The sequence below is a fragment of the Amblyomma americanum genome, chromosome 11 (assembly GCF_052857255.1).
Source record: "Amblyomma americanum isolate KBUSLIRL-KWMA chromosome 11, ASM5285725v1, whole genome shotgun sequence".
Taxonomy (NCBI): domain Eukaryota; kingdom Metazoa; phylum Arthropoda; class Arachnida; order Ixodida; family Ixodidae; genus Amblyomma; species Amblyomma americanum.
In genome coordinates this window covers 106,837,188-106,864,459 of record NC_135507.1, presented here as the reverse complement: position 1 = coordinate 106,864,459, position 27,272 = coordinate 106,837,188, and the positions used below count along the sequence as shown (strand labels likewise).

Genomic DNA, 27,272 nt, shown 5'->3' with positions numbered 1-27,272 from the left:
TGCTACATGGTGTGTTACATGAGCAGTTACGCGTGCAGTTGATGACGACAACAATGGCACGAGCAAATTCGTCCCACTAACTGATTTCAAATTCTACATCATCGCTTACCATGCCCGCAAAACACATCGGTGTGCCTTCTTGTCCCGTTCCACGATTGAACCAATATTTCTGTGATATCTAAGCATGACCTAAGATGTTGCTTCATCTCTTCTTTTTTTTTATTATGGTGACTGCTTTCGAGGCAGATTGCTATTGTTAAAGGGGTGGAGACACCAAATTTTTGGTTGGCGTGTCCTTTGTTTCAAACGTTGCGTATTGCACCAGGACGCGTGATACATGCTATGCATTTCATATAAGTGCGGTAAATATTTTTCATTATTGCATTATTTATCATGAGCGATTTCGGTTTCGGTTTCTGAGTGCCGGGGTTTGCTGCAACGAAACGATCAGGGAAGAGCAGCAACCCTGGTCACATGGGCCCCACAAGTTGTGACGCACGTATTGCTGCGTCGTCTGCTCTCGTACACATGCTATGCACAACAGCGCCTTTCGAAATCATATGCCGACAAACTTGGTCGGTACTGCGATGTGCTGAGAAATGCCAAGCGAGCGAGGAACAACACCGAGTCCTGCAACCAAGCGGCTGGCTTCGGCCGATATCAGTCGCCATATCACGTATGCCAACAAGCGGTTTCTGCGTTTATTTCGCTTTGCTACGCCGACGCCAATGCTCGGCGGACGTCTGTGTCAGTGGCCCGTAGCTGACCCTGGTCACATTACAGCGACACGATGCCTCCCTTTTCCTATCCCGATCAATACCTGTCTCTGTCTTCGCGCCGCCCGCACAGCCGCGCTGCGAGACTGCTCAGGGTCCCGTGGCTGCTGATTACGATACCTGCCGCTAGTTTAGCAAACAGTCCATGTAATCACTAAATGATTGCTTCCAGACAATTGTACAGGGTTCATAATTAACCGCACGGGTGCGTAACTCCTCCAGCGATGCGCTCATGACGACGACTGCATCTCGGCGCTACTTTTGTTTTACATATCTGCATCTGTATACAGGCACCAATTGCGTGTTAGTTAATTAGGCATGAATTGCAAGCTGCATTCCACTTATTTTAAGCAAGCTCATCTTTCTTGCGCCGGATGCGGGTTTACTTGTTCGCGCAGTGTGATAACTATGCAAGAATTGACGAAGAATGCGAGCGCCAGCCTGGGGAATGCTTCATAGCCAGGTTGTTGACAACGCGTACGTAGGACCGGCGTTTCTGACTCATTGTAACTGCTTTTTTGCTTTTTACAATGTGTCCAGTACCTGAATTTAAATTGGTTTATCTAGAGGTATGTGTGGCACCCACTTCAGGTAACCAAAGTGGCTTAACTTAAGTAGTTGTTGCCCTCAAGCGACACCATGACTGTAGCTGCCGCCACGGGCGCCTGCAGCATTGACCGACAGACTGCATCACACCGCCTAGCAGCGGCGCTTCCTGCTTGATGTATTTGCGTCCTATGATGAAAACAATTCTCGATTTAAGGTCAATGTTGTCAAAGCTACACTCAATGACCACATGTATCCGCTAAAGCTTGTGAACTCGATCGCTCTCCACAATCGCAGACATTGCACACCCGGCGGACTCGCTAGGCTTATTCGTATTGCAGGTGAGCCGAAGGGTAAACATATGAAATGTAGTCACTCGTTTCGCTTATTTGTATTACGACGAAGGTGCTAACAAGACAGTCATCGTCTCATCGACGTGAAGGTTTCGCTCGGCCGCAAATATAAGGTGCGGGCTGGTGCATCAGCGACGGCATATATGCCGATCAGCATACCAACAGCTGCGTCGCCGAAGCAGCGCCTCGCCAATGTCGCGCGTTGCCGTTCATACTACGTCACGTTACTATGTTGTGATGTCACTGCTATTCACTGATATCGTTCCCAGGGCTCTACGTCACCACCTGTAGCGCTAGCGATGGGCCTCCACGTGAGAAAGAGCACTTAGGGACTCTTTGATATATTTTAAGCACTTGTTGCGTCTAATACTTCGCCCTGGGTGACCTCACATACAGACGAAGCCCATAGCAAGCTTACTATAGCCTCAAAATTTGATGTCTCAACCCCTTTAAACGAAATTTCTGTCGGTTATCATCATCAGCCAAACGAAATTTCTGTTGGATATCATCATCAGCCTGACTACACCCACTGCAGGGCAAAGGCCTCTCCCATGTCTCTCCAATTAATCCTGTCCTTTGCCAGCTGCATCCGCCCTATGCCTGCAAACTTCTTAATCTCATCTGCCCACCTAGCCTTCTGTTGCCCTCTCCTACGCTATCTTTCTCTTCGAGTCTACTGCAGGACATTAGGCTCTGTAAACTGTGCAATCATTACTCCTTCATTGCTCAAGGTTTATCTTGTAATTACTTCTATTGCTGTTTTTTGTTGCCCATGTGTAAACTGTATTTCTTAGTTAGTTTTTGTGCTTTTTTTCTTCTATCCAATTTCTGCTTGATGGCTTAAGTGTGAGCCAACTTTTGTTTTTATTTATGTGTTAGTACTGCTCCTGCCACTGCTGCCCCGTGCCCCAAAGTTTAGGACCCATCAAGTTGTCCTGAAGTACAGCGCGAACTTGGACACAGACAGAAGGAAGACACATCAAGATGATCTGAGCAACTTTTTCCTTAAATCCCCAATAAAGCGTATATTTAAGGAAATAAAGGTAATTCAAATTTGTAGTTCGCTGTCAGGCGGCGAATTACTGTTACTTAATGTTACTGCTGCTCCCACTCAATGTCGTAGCATCGCTTGGGGCTTGTCGCCACTACAACCGCAAAGCCGAACAGAATGGGCATGAGAGAGAAGCAGCCGTGCGGATGCGAGGAATCTTCTTCTGCTTTCTAATACAGATACTATTGGCCAAGGGGCACAGCTTTCCTTCGCCGGAACGCATCTCATCGGTCCCACCTAGCCTACAGCACATGCGTAGTTCATTGCTGTCCAGTCATTACATCCTCAACAATACCACCGACAAGGGATCAGCAATGCCTGGAGCTACCATTTGTGACCTGCTCGTTCTAGTTGCCCTTATCATTGATATGGCCAGCCACATCGACGGAAACATCCGAACCATGTTTAAGCATCAGCTGCGCACCTGGTTTTTCAGTGGGCATGAGAGAGCAGCAGCCATGCAGACACACCGAATCATCTGCTTTTTAATGCAGGGTATTCCGAGTTCCAGTGCGATCTGTAAACGCACAAGAAATGTCAACCTGCTGCTCTTTCTATGCCCAAATGTTTTCCTCAGTACTGCTATTGAATGTATTCATGCTCTGAAGTTGCTCCTTTTAGGTGGGGACATTGAGCTAAACCCTGGGCCTTCTAATAACGATCTTGGAGAAAGTAATAGCATGTTGTCGCTTTACTGAAAACACTTAATGTGAAAAAAGACAAAAATCACTCGGAAGTTCTCACCCAAATTAGCAACATAAGAGAAATGTAAATAATTCTTGAAAAGTGAATGGAGAGTTTTCATGGTCAACTTACTGCTACTGAAGCGAACATTGCTGCTTTGTAACCCTACACTGCAGTTGACATTCCCAGTGCCTAGTGCCGATTTCGTCAGCATCCCTGTTTTCCACAGAGCTCTCTCTGTTTCTTTAACCTTTTTGTCAAGCGATAATTGCTTATTTGCCCACCTACTGCTGTCCAGATATTTGCTTGTGAATTTTCTAGTTCGCTTTCTCCATTTCGTGTCAACATTCCTTATGTACAGGTATCTGAAAACTTTGCTAGCCCACTCCTTTTCCCCAATTTCTCTCAATCGCTCCTCAAATGCTATCTTACTGCTAGATTCTCTGCTCTCAAACGACGCCCATCCCATATCACTTTGTATAACCTGATTTGGTGTATTGCCACGTGCTCCCAAAGCTAGCCTCCCTATGCCACGTTGTTTGATTTCTTACCTTGGTTGAACATCTGGTCTCATGCACAGGACCACATTACCGAAAGTCAGGCTAGGAACCATCACCCCTTTCCAGATCCCTCTTACCACTTCATACCTATTGTAATTCCACAGTGCCCTATTTTTCATGACAGCTGCATTCCCACTAGCTTTATTCATTACATATTTGTCATGCTGTCAGATACTCAGCACCGTTATTTATCCACACATCAAGATACTTGTACTCATCCGCTACTTCTATAGTGAACTCCTGTATTCTGTGCTCACCGCCCTCATCACAAAATATCATGACTGCAGATTTTTCCTTTCTAAACTGGAAACGTAATCCCTCTGTACCACAAATGTCTATCAACATCTGCTAATCTTCCTTGTTGTCAGCCATTAGCACTATATCATAGGCATTTATTAGTCCCAGTAATGACTCTTTAATCCATTCTCCTTGCTTGAAAAAAGAAATGTTGAAGCCTAGTACGCTCCTCTCTAGCTTGGTCTCCAACCCTTGCAGGTACAACATGAACAACAAAGGAGACAGAGGACATCCTTGCCTAAGCCCCCACTGTATCTCTATAGGCCCAGATACATTTTTTTTCCATTTTATAAGCACTCTGTTACCTATAGATATAACTCTTAAAAGATTAATTACTCCATCTTCCACATCCAATGTGCCCAGTATGTCCCACAAATCCTCTTGAATAACGTTGTCGTAGGCTCCCCTGATACCCAGAAATGCTAGCCATAGTACAACATGAACTGGTGGGCGAGTTGGTCAGACATAGTTCTTGTAAACCAGCGCAACGGCTCGAAGCCAAACAGAAAGGGACAAAACACAGCGCTGTGTTTTGTCCCTTTCTGTTTGGCTTCGAGCTGTTACGCTGGTTTACAAGAGCTAGCCATGGGGGCCTGTGTTCCTTTTCAGCAATCTCTATACACTGCGTCAATGAAAACAGATTGTCCTCCAACGTCCTTTGTTTCCGGAACTCATTTTCTAGCTCCCCTAGCAACCCCTCGTTCTCTACCCAAGGCTGCAGTCTATCCTTTATTATCTGCATCACCACCCTGTAAACCACAGATGTCACTGTCATGGGATGGTAGTTACGTCAGCTTTGTCCCCCTTTCCATTATATATCATGTTCATTATACTTAATCGCCATTCATCGGGGACTTTCCAGTCTATCCTTTTTCGATAAATTATGTGCAACATTTCTTTCTTTAAATTTTTCTGTCATCCTTGTTCCTATGTGTTTTATCACTTCCTCCCCTTCTAGTCGAATACCCTGATCTGTAACAATAAACCTTTGTTCTAGCCTAGTCTTATTACTCATTGCATTTAGATGTTTCCAGAATTTTTGAGCTGCTTTTCTATCCTTTTTATTTACTTCTGACATCCATTGGGCACCCTTTCTTCTCATTTTCTAATTAATCAAATAGGATACTTCCATTCTACACTTTATGAATGTATCCCATTTTCTGTCTATTTCAACTTCTGGTTCCCCCCTCTTCTTGGAATATCTGTTCCCTGGACGCTTCCTGACGTTTCACTATCACTTTCTCGACCTCCTTATCCCACCAACTCTTGGGTTTGCGTCTTTTCCCTTTTGGCTTGACTCGTATCTTAGCTAGCTCTAGCTCAAGTAATTGAGTTAACTTAGTATAAGTTCATTCTGTTTCATTATCCTCAAAAATTACTTTCTCAATTTGTTTGGGTGCTGCTTCGAATTGCTTTTCTGAGTAAAAATTCCTCTCTGATTGTTCATCTCGCTTCAGTCCTACATTGGTTTCTCTTCTGAAATTCAATTTGATATGTTTGTGGCCGCTACCTAGAGTTCTCGAACCATGTTCATCTATGCTCATTACCCCTAATCTATTATACATCTTATGTGACATTAGTGCATAATCTATTGTCGAGTGCAGACTCCCTGCCTCCCATGTTATGAGCCCTTCACACTTCTCGGTACTGTTGGATAAAACTAAATCATGCCTGTCACACATGTCTTGCAGCATGCTTCCTGTCGGATCTGTGTACCCATCCAGGTCTTCTATATCTGTGTTCATGTCGCCTAATATAATTATCTCGCCCTGTTCTCCTAGCTCATCAATGTCGCTTGCAATACGTTCTAACATTTTCCTGTTTTGCTCTTTGGCATTAGCTCCTGTCCACAGGTATACAAAGCCAAGGAGTGTTTGCTACCCTGCAACTTTTCTCTTTTAGTAAAGATCTCCTTGCAGCTATAGACTCGGGATCCTACATCAATGGAATATTCCTGGATTTTTGCAAGGCATTTGACCTTGTTAACCATCCCCTACTTTGTTGAAAGCTTAGCAAATTAAACATTGGCCCCAACTGCTTAGCACGGATCAAAAAGTTTGTGCATCACAGAACTCAATTTCTGAGTGGTAATAACTCTGATTCTTCACTTTCTCCAGTTTACTCAACTCTACCCCAAGGTTCTGCATTAGGGCCTTTGCTTTTCCTCACCTACATTAACGGTTTACCTCACCAAATTAATTCTTCTATAAGGTCACTTGCTGATCACTGCACAATTTAGAGAATTTCTTCTAATTCTGACACTACCAAGTTTCACTACGGTAACAACAGATTGTCCTACTGGTGTAATATATGGAAAATGCGCATTATTGCAAGTAAATGTAAACTGATGAGAATCTCCGACAACAGTTTCTACTAACATTTTCGACTGCCAAATAGAAGGTCTTGCACATGAACACGTAACATCCTACAAGTATCTAGGTGTAGTCGAGGGTTTGACGGCATACCGTCTGTCTGGTCAGGAATCATGGTGATGCAGATTGCTGGTCACTGGCCAAAGTCAAAAGATGAAAAGACGTTTCGGAAGCATTACGGCTCCCTTGTTCACTATGAAGCCATCGGCGCATGGATCCGTTCTTTTGTAGCACCCAGTAGCGTTTTTAATGATTTAGCACAGATAGGATGTAGAGTTTCGTTGTTCCTGTTAAATGTGTTCGACGATGTCTGTATGATAAGGAACTCAAGATTCTCGGACGTCGTTCTGGTGCTCTCTCAGGAGTCTCCTGAAGTCCTTTGTTTCACCAATATATATTGATGCTCATAGGCGTCCGAAACCAGAGAGCAGCATCTAACGCCATCGCAGAGCATGTGCAAGAATCCGGCCATGAGATTAACTGGGATCAAGTAAAGATATTGACAACAGAAAAGAACACATCAGCACGGCAGAATATTGAGTCCCTTATCATACAGACTTCGTCTAACACATTAAACAGGAACGACAGTATTGATGCTCATCAACACACGCACGCCCCATCTTGTCGAACTAACGCATTTTTATTCATTTATTCCCAAGACAAGTAGCGAATGGAACCATCTGCCCACCTCAACCACCACTATTACCACCGATTGAAGAACATGTTTACTTCCAGTGACTTGTATTGTTCTGTATTCCTGTCGAGTCAAATTTTTTGTTTGTTTCTTTTCCTGCTCAGCTATTCCCGCATTTTTATGCTATGTTATACTCATGCATTCCACTTCTTTCTGCAATGCCCCCTGGGCACTGAAGGTATTGAAATAAATAAAACTGACACACCTACCCTCCAGTGGTACAGTCTGCGGGATATACGGGACAGCGCTTTCTGATCCTTGCTCGATGCTCTTATCTTGAAATCCAGGGTTTGATGAAAAGTCATCTGGCCCGCAATGTTCATGACATGAAAGAATTGAGCGCCAACTAATCTTGTTAAAATAAACCATGTTTCGGCCCTGCAATGGGGCCGAAACTTTTTTTTTAACTTTGACAACATTGTTCAGCGCTCAGTACTTTCCCGCCTTGCACTCATTTTGTGGACATCCCGATCTCGCCTGTCAGGACCCTCTGGCTGTCGAGGCTCTGCTGCGTGCGATGTTGGTAATGTTCTTTCGAACTCGGCAACACATTTCTTCAGCGGTAGCGAGTAACTCAGTCACGACACGCTGTCGCGACATCAGTAAAAAATTGGCCCACAATTACGCTTCTCGGTTCTTGCGAATGTCTGTCATTTCGCGCTCACGTTTGTACATAGAACTATGCACCGACTAGACCAGCAACAAGTGTTACTTGAGTACACTTCTCGGCAATGCGATGTTTGAGCACAGATGCTGCGGTATTTCAAAGTATTTTATTCAGGCAAGTACTTATGCTTAGAAGGCAGACAAAAAGGCATGTTAACGCCTTACATTGTGTCGGCCCCTTTCCCCTCCCCACACACATCACTCAACAGCAGTCAGAAATGTTGTTTTTCGACAATTTTCCTAGCAATAATCACCACCATCAGTGCAATCCATCAAGACAAAATAGAGGGCCAGACTAATTCACATCATGAAGAAATACACAGCTGTAAAGAAAGACGACAGCGCGCACGCTTAAAATGACGGAAACTTGCCCCCAATCTACGCCAGGTGCCTGGGTTCGCTCATGCGCCATGTATAAATAAACGACGAAGCTATGTTACGCCTCATTGTGAACAAGGCTCCCGTGGGGGAGCCGAAACGTCACTCCATCCTTTCTTTTGGTCGGCGCCTTCTACTTTCGTCATGTACCATCCCGACCAGACGGGTTTCCGTCAGACTCTAGACTTCATAGTATAATTGTTTTTTTTAGCCGAGGCAGTAGCATATCCTTTAGTTTGTAGGCGATTCCGATCGTTCTTGACATATCTGTTTGAACTTTTGCGACATGTTCAGACCAGTTTCGGTGTTCTTGAAAAACTACACTAAGAAATTTATGTGATCTAATGCATTCGACTAGGATCATTACCGAAGTGAATGAGAAAGAATACCGTATATCTTATTTTGTTTCTGTTTAGGGCTAACTTTTTTACGCCAAGCCACACCGATAGGTTGTATAGCCAGGTATTAGCTTGTTTTTCGATATCCGCTATATCCCCTCTTCAAAAGAATGTGCTAGTGACATATGATTTGAGTGGTTGGTGTAATATTTACAATATCGTTAATGTAGAGCAGATATAATAATGGGCCAAGTATACACCGTTTCTCTGATTGCGCTTGGCCTACAGCTGTGTTCTGTCAGATTTCAGAGATGGCTTCTGGCGTCCGCTGAGCAACTCACCCAGCCCACAACAGCATGGCTCTTGGACGCAAGGGGAGGGCCAGGGGAGCACTGGCCACAAGTCCATCCCTCACCAGGAACCGCTGTACCGACATTGCCTGCCGCTCCCCGGCGCCTGCACGATACTCTCAAGGTCACTGTGCTGCTGCTATGGCAGCACTGATGGTGGGGACAAGTTCTGCTCTCAAAACTGGTTCACGTCATTCACTACAACTTAAGGACGTCTGCGAGAGCGCACTGGACATTTTATTTACAATACCCTCGAAGACCCACAAGGGGTATTACATAAGGGGGAAAAACAACATTATACACTCAGAGAGAACACGGAACAGCGGGCCTACAAAGGTGATAAAGCAGCACAAAAAGCTTCCACATAACTGCAGCGTAATAAATTACGAGCACAAAAAAGGGGAGAAACACATAACGCTGCAGTTATGTGGAAGCAAAGTAACCAACTTGCCCAAAAGCTCGTTTTACTAAAGCACAAAAAGCATCACAGTCATTAATAGACGCTACGCTACGTCTCTTGGCAGCTTGTTCCAAAGTTTAATGACTAGAAGGAAAGGTGAAAATATGAACAAGTTAGTTCTGGAATGCAGTAGATATACTCAGAATGGGTGGTCAGTGCGCTGCAATATATGCTAAGGAGGGCGAAACTGTTCAAGTTGGAAATGGGCAGCGCTGTGATAGAGTTTGAAAAAGTATTGAAGCAGCGAACTGCATCTTCGATGCTTCATTGTTTGAAGATTCAAGGAGTTTTGGAGCTGTGTAATACTGCCATGATTGCAGCTGGTTGTTATAAAATGAATCGCACGGTTCTGTAATAATTCGAGTGACTGTGTTAAATAAACCTGATGCCGATTCCAAATAATAGAGGCATATTCCAGCTGCGGTCTGACTAGAGTGTTGTACACTAGAAGCTTTGTTTCACATGTAGCCATGTAGAGTGTTTTTCAATCAATCCAAGTGTCTTACTCGCCTTGCTGATGCTGTATTCCATACAATGATGTCATTTTAAGTTAGTTGTGATTATGATAGCGAGGTATTTAAACTGATTTACCCTGTAATGGGACCGACAGGCGCAGCGCAGCGAAGAAGCGGACGAGTTCAAGCGGGACAACGAAGAAGCAGACGAAGTGCAGCTGGGTTTTTCGAACAACGCCTGTGAGTGTGCCCGTCGTGTCGCCGGTCAACCAAGACCAACCGACCTGTGCTTCAAATAAACGCCTTGACACTTGGTGGAGGTGCCTCGGTTCCCGTCCCGGTCCTCATCCTGGAACTTCGAAGTGGAACGCTCCTCGTCTCCGCAACCATGCCGGAAGGTCCGAGTGAACCATCGCAGCCCATCCCTGCCACCGTACTCTGTCACGGGGTGCAGCGCCAGCGTGACCCTTCTCCATTTAGTGGCACCGATGACCAAGACGTCGACGATTGGCTGGCCTCCTATGAGCGCATCAGCACTTACAATCGGTGGGACGATTCCGTGAAACTTAGCAACGTCCTCTTCTACCTAACGGACGTTGCCAACCTATGGTTTCGCAACCATGAGGCCGATCTTCCCACCTGGTCGTCCTTTAAAACGAGCTTCGCCGACGTTTTCGGCCGCCCCGCCGTCCGGAAGCTTCGCGCCAAGCAACGTCTTCGTGCTCGATCTCAGCTCCCTTCCGAGACGTTCACAAGCTACATCGAGGACATCGTTGACCTGTGCAAGCGTGTCAACCCCTCCATGTCCGAAGGGGATAAAGTCAACCACATACTTAAAGGCATAGCCGATGACGCTTTCCAGATGCTGCTGGCGAAGAACCCCACCTCCGTCGCTACCGTCATCCAGCTGTGCCAAAGCTTCGACGAACTCCGCAAGCAACGCGCATCTACGCGGCAGTCCGGCACGCCTGCGGGGGGTCTTGCTGGCTTGGCCCTTGGTGGCTCGTCTGCTGAGCAGTCCCTGTTCATGCAGCAGGTTAAAGACTTCATCCGCGAAGAGATCGCTCGCCAGCTTTCTCTGCTGCATCACATTCCCGACCCCGTCTGCCCTCCGCACGACCTGGCGCCATCTCTCACGCCCACTATCCGTCGTGCTATTCAGGAGCAGGTCGCTGCAGTTGTGCCATCCAGTCCCCCACCTCCTCCTGTGGCAGCGCCGCTCACCTATGCTGAAGCAGTCACCGGTACACGGCGCTCGCCCACCTCTGCCGCCTACCCTAGCAGCCCGGCCTTTTATGCTCCACCGCCGTCTATACCCCCGCCGCAGGTCCCGGTTCGTCGACCCCACCGAAACCCTACGAACCCCTGGCGTACCGAGGACAATCGACCGATATGCTATTCCTGCGGTCTTCCGGGCCATGTCGCACGCTTTTGCCGTCAGCGATCTCCTCGTTCTGGCGATTTCATGCGCAATTTCCGCTACGATTCCGGGCCGCCCTTGCATAATGTCTCTTCTGCCTCCTCTACACATCGCTCCCAGTACCCTACTCGCCGCTCGCCTTCCCCTCGTCGACGTTCCATTTCTCCGATGCTCCGGCAGGAAAACTGACTGCCGCAGTTCAGGAGGCAAGAACTGCGTGTTTTGCCAACTTTTTAAGTCCTCCGTGTTCTCCTGCTAACGTGATTGAGGTGTCTGTTGAAGGCGTCCCCGTTCTTGCGCTCGTCGACACGGGTGCTGCAGTGTCAGTAATTAGTGATGCTCTTCGCCGCAAACTTCGTAAGGTGACAACGCCGCTGTCTGACTTTTCACTACGTATGGCCACCTCTCAGCGCATCCACCCCATCGCAGCCTGCACGGTCCGCGTTTCTATCAATGACGTCGCCTATACCATCGAGTTTGTTGTGCTGACCACCTGCTCTCACGATGTCATCCTCGGCTGCGATTTCCTCTCGACCCACCGTGCGGTGATTGATTGTGCCCGTGCGGAACTTGAGCTTTCTCCCCTGTGTGATGTTTCGTTGTGTGACCTACCTGTGCGCTCCGCTAAGCTTCTTGTAGCTGCCGACACCGACATACCTCCCTCCTCTTCAGCCCTCGTTCCGCTCCGCCCCGACTCTTTCCTCAGCGGCCCTGTTCTTTTCACACCTACCGCAGCAGCCACTCGCCATCAGCGCCTCCTCATTCCATTCGCCGTTGTCTCGATTTCCGATGGCCACTGCGCCATCTATGTCACCAACCCATTTTCTTGCCCGTCGTTTGTTCTTCGCGGCGAATGCCTCGGCTCTATTGAAGAACTGGACCCTGCTCTTGCTTCCGAGTTCTCCGATACCCGTGCCTGTTCCCCAGTTACTGCCTTAGCCTGTTGTGCGACAGCGCCCGATCTGATTTCCATCGACGTATTTCGTCGTAACATCGCTCCCGACCTTCCGTCAACTTACCGTGACCAAATCTTGGAACTTCTCTGCCGCTTCCGCAACTCTTTCGACCTTTCCCAGCCCTCCTTGGGGCGCGCATTGGCCGTCTCTCACACAATTGACGCTGGTACCCACGCTCCCTTGCGTCAGCGACCGTACCGAGTCTCGCCGAGCGAGTGCCGCGTCATCCGTGACAATGTTGACGACATGCTTCGGCGCGGCATAATACAGATTTCTCACAGCCCTTGGGCCTCTCCTGTTGTCTTTTTGACGAAAAAAGATGGCTCCATCAGGTTCTGTGTGGACTACCGCCGTCTCAACAAGATCACACGCAAGGATGTTTATCCTCTACCCCGAATCGACGACGCACTGGATTGCTTGCAGGGAGCGGAGTATTTTTCATCCCTCGACTTACGCTCCGGCTACTGGCAGGTCCCGATGGCAGCGAACGACAGGCCGAAAACCGCTTTCGTCACCCCAGACGGCTTGTATGAGTTCAATGTGATGCCATTCGGCCTCTGCAATGCTCCAGCCACATTCGAAAGGATGATGGACACTATTCTCAGTGGCCTCAAATGGGAAACTTGTCTGTGTTACATAGATGACATTGTCGTTTTTTCCAAAGATTTTCCTTCCCATCTGCACCGCCTTCAGCGCGTACTCACTAGCCTTACTGACGCCGGCCTCCAACTAAACTTGAAAAAATGTTACTTCGGTGCAACGCAGCTCACAATATTAGGCCATGTCATCTCCAAAGACGGCGTTCTTCCTGACCCTGCCAAACTTCGCGCCGTCGCTGACTTCCCCAAACCAACCACCTTAAAAGAACTTCGCAGTTTTATAGGCTTATGCTCATATTTTCGCCGCTTCATCCGAAATTTCGCCAGTATCATCGCCCCTTTAACGCAGCTTCTTGCCGGCAGCCCGAACCTTTCGTCTTGGTCCCCCGCCTGCGATACCGCGTTCAGCACTTTACGCCGCCTGCTGGTCTCTCCCCCCATCCTTCGCCATTTTGATCCCGCCTGTCCGACAGAAGTTCACACGGACGCGAGCGGTGTGGGCTTGGGCGCAGTTCTTGCCCAGCGAAAGCCTGGGTATCCGGAATACGTCGTTGCTTACGCCAGCCGCGCCCTCACCAAGGCGGAATCAAACTATTCTGTCACAGAAAAAGAATGTCTCGCCATCATTTGGGCAATTGCCAAGTTCCACCCTTACATTTACGGCCGGCCCTTCTATGTCGTCACAGACCACCACGCCCTATGCTGGCTATCCTCCCTCAAAGATCCTTCTGGCTGACTCGCCCGCTGGGCTTTACGTCTCCAGGAGTTTGATATACACGTCATTTATCGCTCCGGCCGCAAGCACTCGGACGCCGACGCCCTTTCTCGTTCACCACTCCCATGCGAGTCAACCTCTGCCCTCGTCTGTGCCTACGAATTCTCTTCGTTCAACATCCCTGATATGCTCTCCGAACAACTGAAGGATCCTTGGATCACCTCGCTGCTAAACTTCCTGAACACTCCCTCGCCGCATCATTCGACCCGGACCCTTCGCCGCCAAGCCCACCACTTCGCCGTTCGTGATGGCCTCTTATACCGCCGTAATTACCTCCCCAACGGCCGGAAGTGGCTGTTGGTCATCCCTCGACACTTCCGTGCTACAATCTGTGCCTCTTTTCATGCCGCTCCACAATGCGGCCACGCCGGTGTACTGAAAACATATGCTCGCCTTCATCAGCGATTCTACTGGCGAGGTATGTACCGCTACATACGTCAGTACATTCAGTCATGCACCGCCTGCCAACGTCGCAAGAAACCTCCCCACTCCGCCGCCGCTCCTTTGCAGCCGTTACCTTGCCCTGGCCGTCCCTTTGACCGCATCGGCATTGATCTTTATGGCCCACTTCCAACTACTTCGGCTAATAATCGGTGGATCATCGTTGCCGTTGACCATCTCACCCGTTACGTCGAAACGTCGGCTCTCAAATCTGCTACCGCAAACGATGTCGCTCACTTCATTCTACACAGTCTTGTTCTTCGTCACGGCGCCCCGAAAGAACTTCTAAGTGACTGCGGCCGTGTTTTTCTCTCGGACGCCGTCGAGGCCCTGCTCAAGCAATGCCAAATCGTTCATCGCTACACCAGCGCCTATCACCCCCAGACCAACGGCATGACTGAGCGGTTCAACCGCACTCTGAGTGACATGCTCGCCATGTACGTTGACACCGCCCACTCCAACTGGGATCAAGTGCTCCCGTTCGTCACGTACGCGTATAACACAGCTACTCAGACAACAACGGGGTTTTCTCCTTTCTTCCTCTTATATGGCCGGGAGCCTACATCCACCATGGACACCATCCTTCCTTATCACCCTGACCCTTCCGAGACCACCTTACTCTCCGAAGCTCACCTGTATGCCGAAGAATGCCGGCAACTTGCCCGCTCTTTCACCACACAGCAACAATGGGATCAGAAGCACCGTCGGGATTCCCCGGACCCTCCAGCGTCATACCCATCTGGCGCCCTCGTTTGGCTCTGGGTGCCTTCCTCCACTCCCGGCCTCGCCACGAAACTACTGTCTCGCTTTCACGGACCTTACCGGGTTGTCCACCAAACTTCTCCGGTGACTTATATCGTTGAGCCGCTCGTTCCCTCTTCGGACCACCGTCGCCGGGGGCGCGAAACTGTGCACGTTGAGCGCCTCAAGCCTTACTATGACCCGCCCATCCTCTCCTCTCCGTAGTAAGTCGCCAGGATGGCTCCTTTGTCGGAGGGAGAGTAATTGTAATGGGACCGACAGGCGCAGCGCAGCGAAGAAGCGGACGAGTTCAAGCGGGACAACGAAGAAGCAGACGAAGTGCAGCTGGGTTTTTCGAATGACGCCTGTGAGTGTGCCCGTCGTGTCGCCGGTCAACCAAGACCAACCGACCTGTGCTTCAAATAAATGCCTTGACAACCCGTTCAATGCGAGCATTGTTGATGCTCCTGCAGGATGCCCCATGTGAACGGCACATCAGCCATGGTAAGCAGGTAAGGGGTGTGGCAATTTTCGACAAGTTTTTAACGAACAGGCAGTAATATGCACATAAGCCGAGGAAGCGGCGAACTTCTTTCAGGTCACGCGGCACCGGGAGATTCGCAAAGGCAACGCTTTTCTCTGGATCCAGAAGGACGCCACCCTGGTTGACTGCAAGGCGTAACTTCAGCTCCTCGTAAGCAAAATAACATTTTTCAGCTTTAAGTGTAAGGCCAGAGGACTTTATAGCCTGCAGGACCGCATCGAGGCGACGAAGGTAGTGTGTGATTCTGGGGCCAAGACCCTGCTGTCAAAAATTTCTGTATCAATAAATTCTGTAGCAACAGTTAACCACCGGCGGGCTGATACTGTAGTTTCCTTTGACGACACCCTCCCAGGAAATGCTAAGATTCTGCCTGCCAATGCATTAACTGAGCTTATAGAGGAGAATCTTGATAATTTTCCTAAACATATTGCCGTTTTTACTGATGCCTCCCAGCAAAATGAAAAGGCAGCCATTGGCATTTACTCAAGAGTTCTCGATTGGATTTCGGTTCTCTGACTTACCCCTATTTTTGTCGGTGAGTTTCTTGCCATTTAGTTGGCCTTAATAAGGATTCCCGGCAGTATTTCTCATGTTATTATACTTTTGGCTAGCCTTTCCGCCTTGAAAGCACTCAAGAAATTGAGGGATACTCCTATGAGTCATTCCCTTCAATTCTTTATTCCACCACATATTACAGAAGTATACTGCCACAGTGTTAGCCATTTCCTGGCGCCCCCATGCGGTGGCACAGCCCCCGCTGGTCTTCTTTGTCTTCCCCGGCTCGTGCGTTGGCTCGCTGAGTGTGTCTGCCTGACTTGCTATTTTGATAGTTATTGGTCTTTCATTACATATAATGGAGGAGATAAGGCAAGAAGCTGCGTACGCAGCTTGACTAATGCCTTAACCCCTCAAAGGCAAAACAGTAGTGAACACAGACCGAACACCGATCAGAAACTAGTAACAAAGAATAATGAAGACAATAGTTACAAATGTACAATAGATTCAAGTATCTGCGCAAAAGAAAAACAAATTTCGGTTAGGAGCAAACACAAAATGCAGTGATAGGCCAAGTCGACAATGTGCACAATGAAGAAATTATGGGTACGGAAGGAGCATGAGTAGCACAGCATATTATGACGTGAAGCAATGAAGGCACATAAAAATGTCTAGCACATCATTTGACATAGGAAAACAAAGGAAAAAACGGTTAGGTTCTTACTCGCTGAGCATTAAAAATAGCGTTAAGGACACAAAAGTATGGTACAGCTGCACATTGCTTAAGATATAAAACTAATAAGGACATTACAAAAATAGTGTTGTGAATTATCATGAAGGAAAAAAAAGTTGTTTTAAATGTTTGAGGTGAATGTTAAGAATGTCTATATTTTCTTGAAGAAAATTGTTGAGAAGAGTTGGTATCTGATATTTTAGAGATTGTGTTGCATAATTAGTTCGATAATGCTCTACTTTCCAGTATAAGGTATTTCGCGTATTATAACCCGATGGCTCTTTGATTTCCAACTCACCAAAGTTAATAAGATAATTATTGTGCTGTAGTTTGCCACGAATCAAACATTTACAAAGCTGGTATCTATGTATATCATTAACGCTTAGCAAATTCAGGTTATGGAGCAAGGGTGCAATCGGATGATCATAGGCAGACCGGGTCATAACACGGATTGCCTTATTTTGGAGCCGGGACAGTTTTAACTTGTTGCTTAGTGTGGTAGTACCCCATACAAGAATGCAATAATTTATGTGCGACATGAACAGAGAATTGTATAGGATTAATGCTATTTTCTGAGGAAGGTAGTCTCTATGGCGATGAAAAATACCTACCATGTTTCCTAACTTGGAAGCTATGTGGTCCACATGGGCGTCCCAAGACAAGGTTTCTGTAAATAATATGCCTAGCGTTTTAAAACTAGGTACTATCTCTACTGTGCAATTATTGAGGGTAAGTGTTGTGTTTTGCGGCACAGATCGTGACTTTGCGCGATAAATGATGGCTTTAGTTTTTGTTTCATTAATTACTAGACCATTTGCCCTTGCCCAGTTACTAACTTTATGTAGAATTGAGTTACCGGTATCAAGAAGTTCTGTGCACGTGTCTGATGAGAGTAATATGGTGGTGTCGTCTGCATATATTACAAATTCTGCTCGTGCATCAATTGCTGAAATGTCATTAAGATATATGTTAAATAAAAGTGGGCCCAATATACTGCCTTGAGGAACTCCAGAGTTAATTGGCAACGGACATGATGGGTGATCGTTTATGCTTACGTACTGGGAGCGATTACTCAAATAAGACTTCAGAAAGTCTAAAGGTGGGCCGTATATACCATAATATTGTAATTTGTCAGTAAGAAGATTGCAATTCATGTAGTCAAATGATTTAGTGAAATCAATGAATATGCTTAGTACAAATTTCTTAGCCTCCAGATTTTTAATTATATATTCTTTCTGCTTAAGAAGAGCTAACTGAGTTGATTGGTACTTGCAAAAACCGTACTGATCGTCGTTTAGTATATTCATCTTTTCACAGTATGATGTAAGCTGTATGTGAATTAATTTTTCAAGTCCTTTCGAGAAGACTGGCAAGATAGAAATAGGACGGTAGTTATTGAGATTATTTTTTTCACCTTTTTTATCGATGACAGTTACTTTCGCTAACTGCATTGATGCATGAAAGACACCATCTCTGAAGCACATATTAAATATATCAGTAAGAATGGGGGCTATGATGTCTAGTACAAATTTGATAGGCTTGATTTGCATGTTATACGCATCACAGCTGCAACTGTTTTTGAGGGACATAAACGCGGTGATTACTTCGTTCTCAGTTACTGGATGGAGATACATACTGTTTGTGTGGTTAGGTTTTATAAAAGAACTTGCAGCACTGGTCAACGTCGGTGTCGTAAAATTAGTAAAGTATTCATTGAATACATTCGCTAAGTCAGAACCGGATATTGTTCGACCATTTATGACAAGATCGTCTACAGAACTTGAAGATGCTGACCGATTTAAGAGACTGTTTAGTTTGTTCCACTAACTTTAACGTCACTGGCGGTACTTTGAAATGAATTTTCAAGGTAACTTACTTTAGCAACCTTCAGTGCTTTATTAAGATTGTTGCGGTATTTTTTGAACTCGCGCAAGTCGCTGACTTCACGGGTGGCTAAGAATTTGCGAAACAGTTGATTCTTCATGGTAATTTTGGTTAACAATTGAGTCGTTATCCAAGGTTTTCAAATTCTTTTAGAGGTACGATATTCTATAACAGGAAAGTATTGATTATAAAGTGTACTTAATTTGTCACGGAACAAATCAAATGCGTCACCTGCGTTTACAGCATTTATCACATACGACCAATTGACGTTCTGTAGATCCTGACGAAACCTTATCAAACTTGAAGGCAGATTTTTCTGATACAAAACAGATCGCGCGGTGTTTATTCGTTTTCTGCCTAACTTAACACATATAAAAATTGGAAGATGATCACTGAAGCTGTAAGCCATAACTCCCGACACAGTTTGGTTTAATTTGTAATTAGTTAGAAATAAATCAATTAGCATTGCAGAACTGCATGTAACTCTTGTGGGTAGTTTAATGGTATTTTTTATGTAATGTGTCTTAAGTAGAAGACTGAGCTCTTTCACAGCTGATGAATTTGAAAGAATGTTAAGATTAAAATCACCGCCACAGACAACATGATGTCTATTCTCATTAACATATGTAAAAAGACGTTCGAGAAACGCAAAAAAAAGGTGAATAATTTCCTTCTGGTGGCCTGTATATTGTTACCAGTATGGTTTTGTCGCATAGTACTGATAGTACTTCTATATCTCTAGTGCAAAGTGTAAAAGATGGCAGCAGCTCATACTTTATGGTGTCATGTAATAATAAGGATACACCCCCTCCACGACTGTATGTTCTGTTCAAGTTGCATGTATTGTAACAAGGAAGTCTGTAGGCGTCCATATCACATGTGTACCAAGTTTCAGAGAACATTATAACCTGATATTGAATTCTTGACTGACTGAAAAATGTGCCCTTCTGCCCTTTCTGCCGGCTTCCAGTGACAATACGCTTTAACTGGGTACCTGTGCAGTGTGCCATTGCTTCTAAAGAGAGGGGTGATTTTTTTAGCTAAGTCTGCCCTATTGTCCCAAATACTGTCTACTTGACTATAGCATGCCTTCAATGATTCCAGCATCTCCACCACCTCAGCCATGAGCCTCTCCTCGCTGTAGCAGATTTTCAACAACTGTCATTTCCTTTGAGTGTGTTGATCTGCAGTCCAAGGTGATGTGAAGTGTCCATCACCCTCTTGCACTGCACAATGCAGCAACTAAATCTTTATTTACGAGTTGTTTTGTGTTAGATATAATGATTGGGGTTGCCTACGACCAACCTTTGAGAGTCTTGTGGCGAAACTGAGTCCATATATCACTTCTACCTCTTCTGCTGGTGGGTCTCTCCTCTCCGTAGAATTTACTTAGAGATCCCGCTCGCTCGACTAGGGCTTGCTCTATTCCAATTTTCCTCTCCTTCAGGGCAAGCGCCAAAGGATATGCCCTGAAACCAGTGTGCAATTATATTCAGGACTATATGATTACATCAGGCAGATTTCTTTGCTAGAATGAGAATGAGAAGTCACTGTTTTTTCTTTTCCATTTTTTTTCCATTTTATGCACAAATTCTAGTCTAAGACATAAAATTATCCAAATACTGCACTCCTTGTCCATGAGTGGGTTTGTTTCCGCTATGCACCCTGGCCAATCCCCTGCCGTGGGTATGCGCCATTAAGCCTGACGACATCACCATCAACTGACTGGTTCGGGTTCTTCTTCCCGACAGCAATGTACAGCTGGTGACCCAGACGTGATCCATGTGGCCCTTGCTGAGAGGAGGCAGAGCCATGGAGGATCACCAGAACCGCCTCTGTGCGCAGAACACAGCTCGGTGCCCACTTCGCCGCCTCAGGCCCTTGCACCCCTCTCAGTTGTCGCTGTCCGCCTGCCGCCTTTATCAGAGAGCAACCCAGTGCTGTTTTCATCAGGTCGAGGCCCACTTTGAACTAGCCCGCGTAACAACCCAGGCCACACGATACTTAAATGTCGTCTCTACGCTACCTCTGACGGTGGCTGAAGAGGTCGCCGATCCCCTGGCCCAGTTCCGCTCGAACCCCCCCCTCCCCCCTTCCCCCCTTCACGGATCCATACAATCAACTAAAGGCAGTGCTTTTCACGCGCACTGCAGCGTCGACGCGAACGCATATTCAACAGCTTCTGTCCACTGAGGAGCTTGGAGACTGTCGATTCAGTCAACTGCTCTGTTGCATGGTGCAGCTTCTCTGAGCACGAGCTCAAGGAGTAGACGACACTCTCCTGCGTGAGCTATTCCTCCAACGTCTGCCGGTGAATGCACAGATGATCCTGGCTGCTGCCTCGACTATGGACCTCTCTCAACTCGCCGACTTAGCCGACAAGATCCCGCAGGTTGGCAACCGCTCTCCCCAGGTTGCCACAGTCAGCTCTAGAGACGCAGTTCTCTCTGCTCCTCCGCCGCCCAACCCTTCCCATCTGGAGCAGCCAGCCCCATCAGCTTTGCCCACACCTCAAGCAGCTAATCGCTACCACGTCGTCTCCAGCCAGCCTAGGGCACCGACTGCATCACCGACGGCGCACACCAGCTCGATCTGGTTCCCAAGAGAGGACGTCCTACTCACCATCTCGGCTCTCCCACCCGACGATATTTAGGAATTAATTCAGGTGCTTTTAAATCACAGCACTAATGCTGTGGCAAATAGGCAGATGTATACTATATGGTATGGGCCTGCCAGGTTACGTGGGAAGTAAGGGAGGCAGACCGGACCTCAAGGATGAACGAGCCCTCGTCAAAAGAGCAAAAAGCCTTGGAACCTGCTCTCCTTTTTTCCCTATCAGATCATCATTACTTTCCACGCACGCATTTCTCGGAGTCCCCACTTGCGCTTTTTCCTGGCTCCTGTCTCGCGCACACACGTGCGTCCTTTGTTTGTAATCCACGTCACAGTACATGCGTCTGCAACGTCTTCTTTTTGCAATGCATACAGCAGAACGAGCCAACTGCCAGAATGCGCTGCCATATGTTTTGGAGATATACGAGGTGTGACACAAAAGAAACGAGACTAAGTGTGTAGCTTGAAAAAAGGAGTGGAGTTGGCACAACTGTTTTGCTGACGTCATCCCACATACCACCTCTATTCATGCAACCAGTTTCGACAGAACCAATCACACCAGTTGGGAGCGCTGCATCACTGAGTGAACACGTGCATATGCACGTGTTCTGCGGGAAAAACGTCTGATGTAAAAACTGAACACCGAATCAACATCAAGTTTCTTGTGAAACTTAAGAAATCAGCCATGGAAACATTTCAAATGTTAACTGAGGCTTATGGAGATGAAACTTTGTCTCGTCCATGTGTGTTTGAATGGCATAAGCGGTTTTCAGGGGGAAGGAACAGCATGGAAGATGATGAACGCGCTGGGCACCTAAGGTTAGCAATTACAGGCCAGAACATTGCCAAAGTTCATGATGGGATGTGAGTTGGTTAACTTGGATAGGGAAGCTGTTCGACACATTTTAACGGACGAATTACACATGAAGAAGATTTACACATGAGAATTACACATGAGGAAGAAGTTTTGTCCGGTGACCAAAAATAGTGCAGTAAAGACGTGTGTGTGGACATGTCAGAACACATTGCAAACGAGCCAAATTTGTTGGAATCTGTTGTAACATGTGATGAGGCATGCATTTTTACCTATGACCCCGAAAGTAAGCGGCAGTCAATGCAGTGGAAGTCTCCAGGATCCCCAAGACCCAAAAAAGCATGCATGTCAAAATCAAAATTCAAGGCAATGTTAATTGTCTTCTTCGACATTAATGGAATTGTAATGATAGAGTGGGTTCCCAGTGGTCAGACTGTTAATCAACACTACTACATTGAAGTACTAAAAAGACTTCGTGAAAAAATTTGGAAAAAAGATCACAGTTGTGGAGTGATGGATGGCTGTTGCACCAGGACAATGCGCCCACTCACACGGCCCTCTCTGTCGAGCAGTTTCTGACCAGCAACAATATTACTGTGAAGGGGCATCCTCCTTATTCACTTGATTTGGCTCCATGCAAATTTTTTTTATTTCCTAAAGTTAATCCTTGCTAAATGGGAACATATTTACCTCAGTTGAAGAGTTTCAGGCAAGAATGGAGAATCTCCTGAAGGGCCTTCCAAAAACCTCATTCCAGAACTGTTACCAGCAATGGCAGCACTGAATGCAGAGGTGTGTGACTGCTGAAGGCTACTACTTTGAAGGTGACAATCAATCAATCAATGAGCATTTATTTCACCAACAAAGCGTACAGGTGGTGAAAAAGGGCGGCGGAGAAAAAACTGCAAGTTCCGCAGCTTGACAAAAGCCCTGTCCACCCCTCGAGCAGCGACAGGCTATAGTACATGTAAAAAAACGTGCATGCACACACACTGATAATAAAAGAAAAAACATGTAATCGATGCTGATCGAGAGTTAAGAAGACAGAAATACATACTCAGATCTGTCATTTATGATAACATATGTTGTAACAGAGAAACTGTGTCGAAATAGCACATGGTTATCAAATATGTAAATCTTGGAAGGCAGATGCATGCAGTACACAAGAGACACAGAAAAACACGATTGCACTTGTAATTGAATATTTCATTCATTTTTGTCTAGTAAAATGTGATGCATATTACCTACAAGAATAATTCTGTTAGGCGCCGATTATTTAGTGTAAATACATCAATACCTAGTTGATCAATGTAGTTTATTAGTTCAGGTAGAGTACAACTTGCCCGTTGCCGACCGTACTCTGTGCGTGAGAATGGTATTTGCCATGGGGGTTGGTGTCTATATGGGTACATGTAATGGGAGCGTTTGAGGTTGGCATTTGGTAAAAATGAGTCCAGTTTTCCATGGACTGCAATTTTATAGCATCTTAGTAGTTTGTTATTATACACGTCTGCCACTTAAAGTATTTTAGGTGTCTGAAAAAATCCTTCCGTATGTTCAAGAAAATGTGCATTTTGTATGGCTCGTACTGCTTTCTTTTGTAAAATAGTCAATTCATTTCATTTCATTTATTTCAACCTTAAAGGCCCGAAGGCAATACATAAGGAGGGGCTTACAAATGGGTTTGTGTAAATGCACTCATGATGAAAACATAGGCACAATGAACTTAACACTGAAACTGTAAACACTAAAAAAACACTAAAAAAGGAGGATCAAGCGGTTACAAAATGGTAAGCAAAAAAAAGAAAAAGAAAGAAGCATAAAAATACAGGGAAAAAATGCAGGAAGAAGTACAGGGCAATTACAAGTTCACGTGTTCTGAAAATGACTAGTGAGTTTCGCGCGAAATGTTTTGCGATCGTTGCATGAAACTATGTCGTTTGACAGGGCATTCCAATGGGTTATTGCGTCAGGAAAAAAGAACTGCTCATTGCTAAAGTACGGCTCTTGATGCTGGCTATGGGGTGGCTGTGGCTGAGGCGACTGGAACTTCGGATTGGTGGTTTCAGCAGGGGGTGCGACGTCGGATGGTAAAAAAAGCTGTGTAGTAGGCAAAGGTGTGAAATAATGCAGCGTGACTGAAGTGTGGGGAGGGAGATAGAACGTTTGAGTGCAGTGATGCTAATTTCTTTAGTGTATTCAGAGGTGATAAAACGGGTCGTGCGGTTTTGGATAGCCTTAAGTTCGGCGGTGAGGTAGGCTTGAGAGGGATGCCAGATGGATGATGCATATTCAAGTTTGGGACAAACAAATGTTAGGTAAGCAAGTTTTTTTACTTCGGGAGATGCTGACTTGAGGTTACGCCGTAGATAACCTTAGACACGGGAGGCATCTGAACATATTCTTTGGACATGGTTTACCCAAGATAGTGAAGATGTCAGATGCAATCCAAGATACTTATATGACGTTGTTGGGACAATCGGAACTGAGTTTATATTGTATGAATGATGAATAACTGCGCGTTTGCGAGAGAACGACAACAGTTGGCATTTATCGAGGTTTAAAGGCATCAGCCATGTGTCGCACCATGTGGCTATTGTGTCGATATCTTTTTGTAGCAGGTGACTATCGGTGGGATCACGAAGGGGGCTGTATATTACACAGTCGTCCGCGAACAGTCTTAATTTGGTGCTTGTGTTTAATAGAGGTTTTGGGACGTCGTATTTCCCCAAACTGACACACAGTAACAGAGATGAGAATGGAAAAGAGAATGGTATATGAGTTTTGTTATGGCGACAGGAAGTGAACGCCGGGTTCTGTTAAGCACGCCAACTGATTTGCGAATTTTTGTACACATAGCGTTAATATGTTCATTCCAGGACATGTTTTCTGAGAAAATTACTCCTAAAGTTTTAACGTGTTTTTTGACTGTGACTGAGTAGGGGCCTAAAGTAAGCTTTCCAGCCACTTTTGTTTGAGACCCTGCTGCACGAAAAAGAACACATTTTGTTTTAGATTCATTTAGTACTAGGTTATTCTTTACAGACCAATCTTGAAGGCTACAACACACAGAGCTTGCCTGTCTTAAAATGCTTCCCAAATCCTTTCCTTCCACATATATGGTGCAATCGTCTGCATAGATAAAGAACTTACAGGTATTACTGACTGCTGCAATATCAATTATATAATAAAGAAAAAGTACCGGGCCAAGGATGCTACCTTGCGGCACGCCAGATTTTATCGGTCGGTTACTCGATTTCTCTTCATGTATTTGGACAAACTGTCTGCATCTGCTTAAATAAGACTTAAGTAAGTTTAATGGTGTCCCACGGAAACCGTAGGACTCGAGTTTACAAAAAAGTAGTTTATGATTTACGCAATCAAAAGCCTTGCTGAAATCTAAAAATATACCTAGCGTCATGAGTCTTTTTTCAAAATTATCTAGGATCATATCTTTTTGTAGCAAAAGAGCAATCTCAGTAGAGCGTTTTCTTCTACATCCATATTGACAGTCAGTAATAAGGTAATGTTTTTGCGAAAAACTGTCTATACGGACATTAATTATTTTCTCCAGGCCTTTAGAAAATATGGGCAATATAGATATTGGGCGATAGTTTGTTAGGCTGCTTTTATCACCTCCTTTATGAATAACGACGACCTTCGCTATCTGCATCTGTTCCGGAAAAACACCAGTGGAAAGGGCGGCATTGAAAATATGTGTTAACACAGGCGAAGTCAAATCTATTACATATTTCACTGACCCAATTTCTATGCCATCCGCATCTTGGCAATGGCTGTTTTTGAAGCCATTAAAAATTTTACAGACTTCATGGATGGAAGTGGGTGCAAAGAATATTGATTGTGGAACAACTGGAATGCTTAAAGCAGTATCTAAGTCATTGTTTCTGTTCCTATAATTCAACAAAAAAGTCATTGAATCTATCTGCCAGTTTTACCCCATTTATTGTTTCGCCATCGATAGTCAGACTGTCCATATGTCTGCCACCAGATTTTCTATTTAGCATTTCGTTTAACTTCCGCCACATGACGTCACTTCTTTTTATGCTATCCTTATTGAAAATGCGATGATGGTACTCACTCCTGGCTTTCTGTTTCTTCTTGTGTATTTTATTTCGAAGGGTTTTAAAATCCATCCATTTCCTCGGGTCACGGGTTTGCAGGAAGGAATGATACAGTTTATTTTTTATTTTAATTAGCTTAATAAGGTGCCTTGAGATCTACGGTTTACGTGATTTCTTATACTTTCCATGCGTTTTAGCAGGGAAAGACTGACTATACAGTGAAAGCTCGTTAATTCGACCCCCGTTAATTCGGACAATCGGATAATTCGACCTGCACGCATGGTCCCTACAATTACATATAGGAGTCTATGGGGCAAAACTCTCGTTAATTCGGACAAATTTTACCGCCCATTGGTTAATTCGACCTAGTTCCACGGCCCGCCAAGAGCGGCGCTACTGTAAAGTTGGAAAAAAAGAATGTAGTGTAGGCCATCCGCATGGTCATCGTCATCAGCAGTGCGAGAGAGGGCGAGGGAAGCAAGGTTAGCAGTGGCTGAAGCGCCCGGTGTCTTTCTAGAGATGGGCAAAACGGCTCACTTCAGTGAGCGGCTCAGAACGGCTCCGCTCACTGAAGTGAGCCGGATCATTTGAACAGCTCACCCACTCACTTGGGTCGCTCAGGAAAGAGCCGGGTCTTTTGAGCAACTCCTTTAAAGAACGAGTGAGCCGTGGTTCTTTCCTTTCCACTCCCTTTCTCCACAAGTGCGGCGCAGGGAACATCCCTTTTTTTTTCTTTTCCTTCCGCATGCTACCGGCTCCTTCAAGCGCATCTCTAGCTCTTTATTTCAGCCGTATCCATCCATCCATCCATCCATCCTCTAACTTCCCTTCCTTTCTGTCCCCCCCCCAAACAGCGCAGTGACCATCCCCTCCCCTAGCAGTCGCAACCACCTCCTCGCCTTGAGATGTCTTTTTGTGCCGCGCTTTCAAAAGAGCGAGTGAGCCGTGGCTCAGTAAAAGTGAGCGGCGGCTCTTTTGGAGAGTGGCTGTCTCGTTCAGTGAGCCACGCTGAACCGTTCAGACAGAACCGTTCTTTTAGAGAGCCAGTCTCTCTCGTTCAGTGAGCCGTGCCGAACCGTTCAGCCAGAGCCGGATATCCCCGCGGGTGCACGGCCGCTGGAGCTGCGTTTTTGGTTTCTTTTTTTTTTTTTGTCCTGAAGTTTTGTAGTTTCATTTTCTGACCAATGAGTGGTGG

The 27,272-nt window shown here is 45.9% G+C and overlaps 1 protein-coding gene across 1 annotated transcript in view; it reads right to left on the bottom strand.

Annotated features, from left to right (window-relative positions):
* Positions 1–27,272, bottom strand: part of LOC144111361 (WD repeat and HMG-box DNA-binding protein 1-like) — a 402,955-nt gene that overhangs the window by 260,477 nt on the left and 115,206 nt on the right. Inside the window, exon 4 of the mRNA XM_077644637.1 lies at positions 9,057–9,171. Coding sequence (XP_077500763.1) covers positions 9,057–9,171 — 115 coding nt within the window. The remainder of the gene's footprint in view (positions 1–9,056; positions 9,172–27,272) is intronic.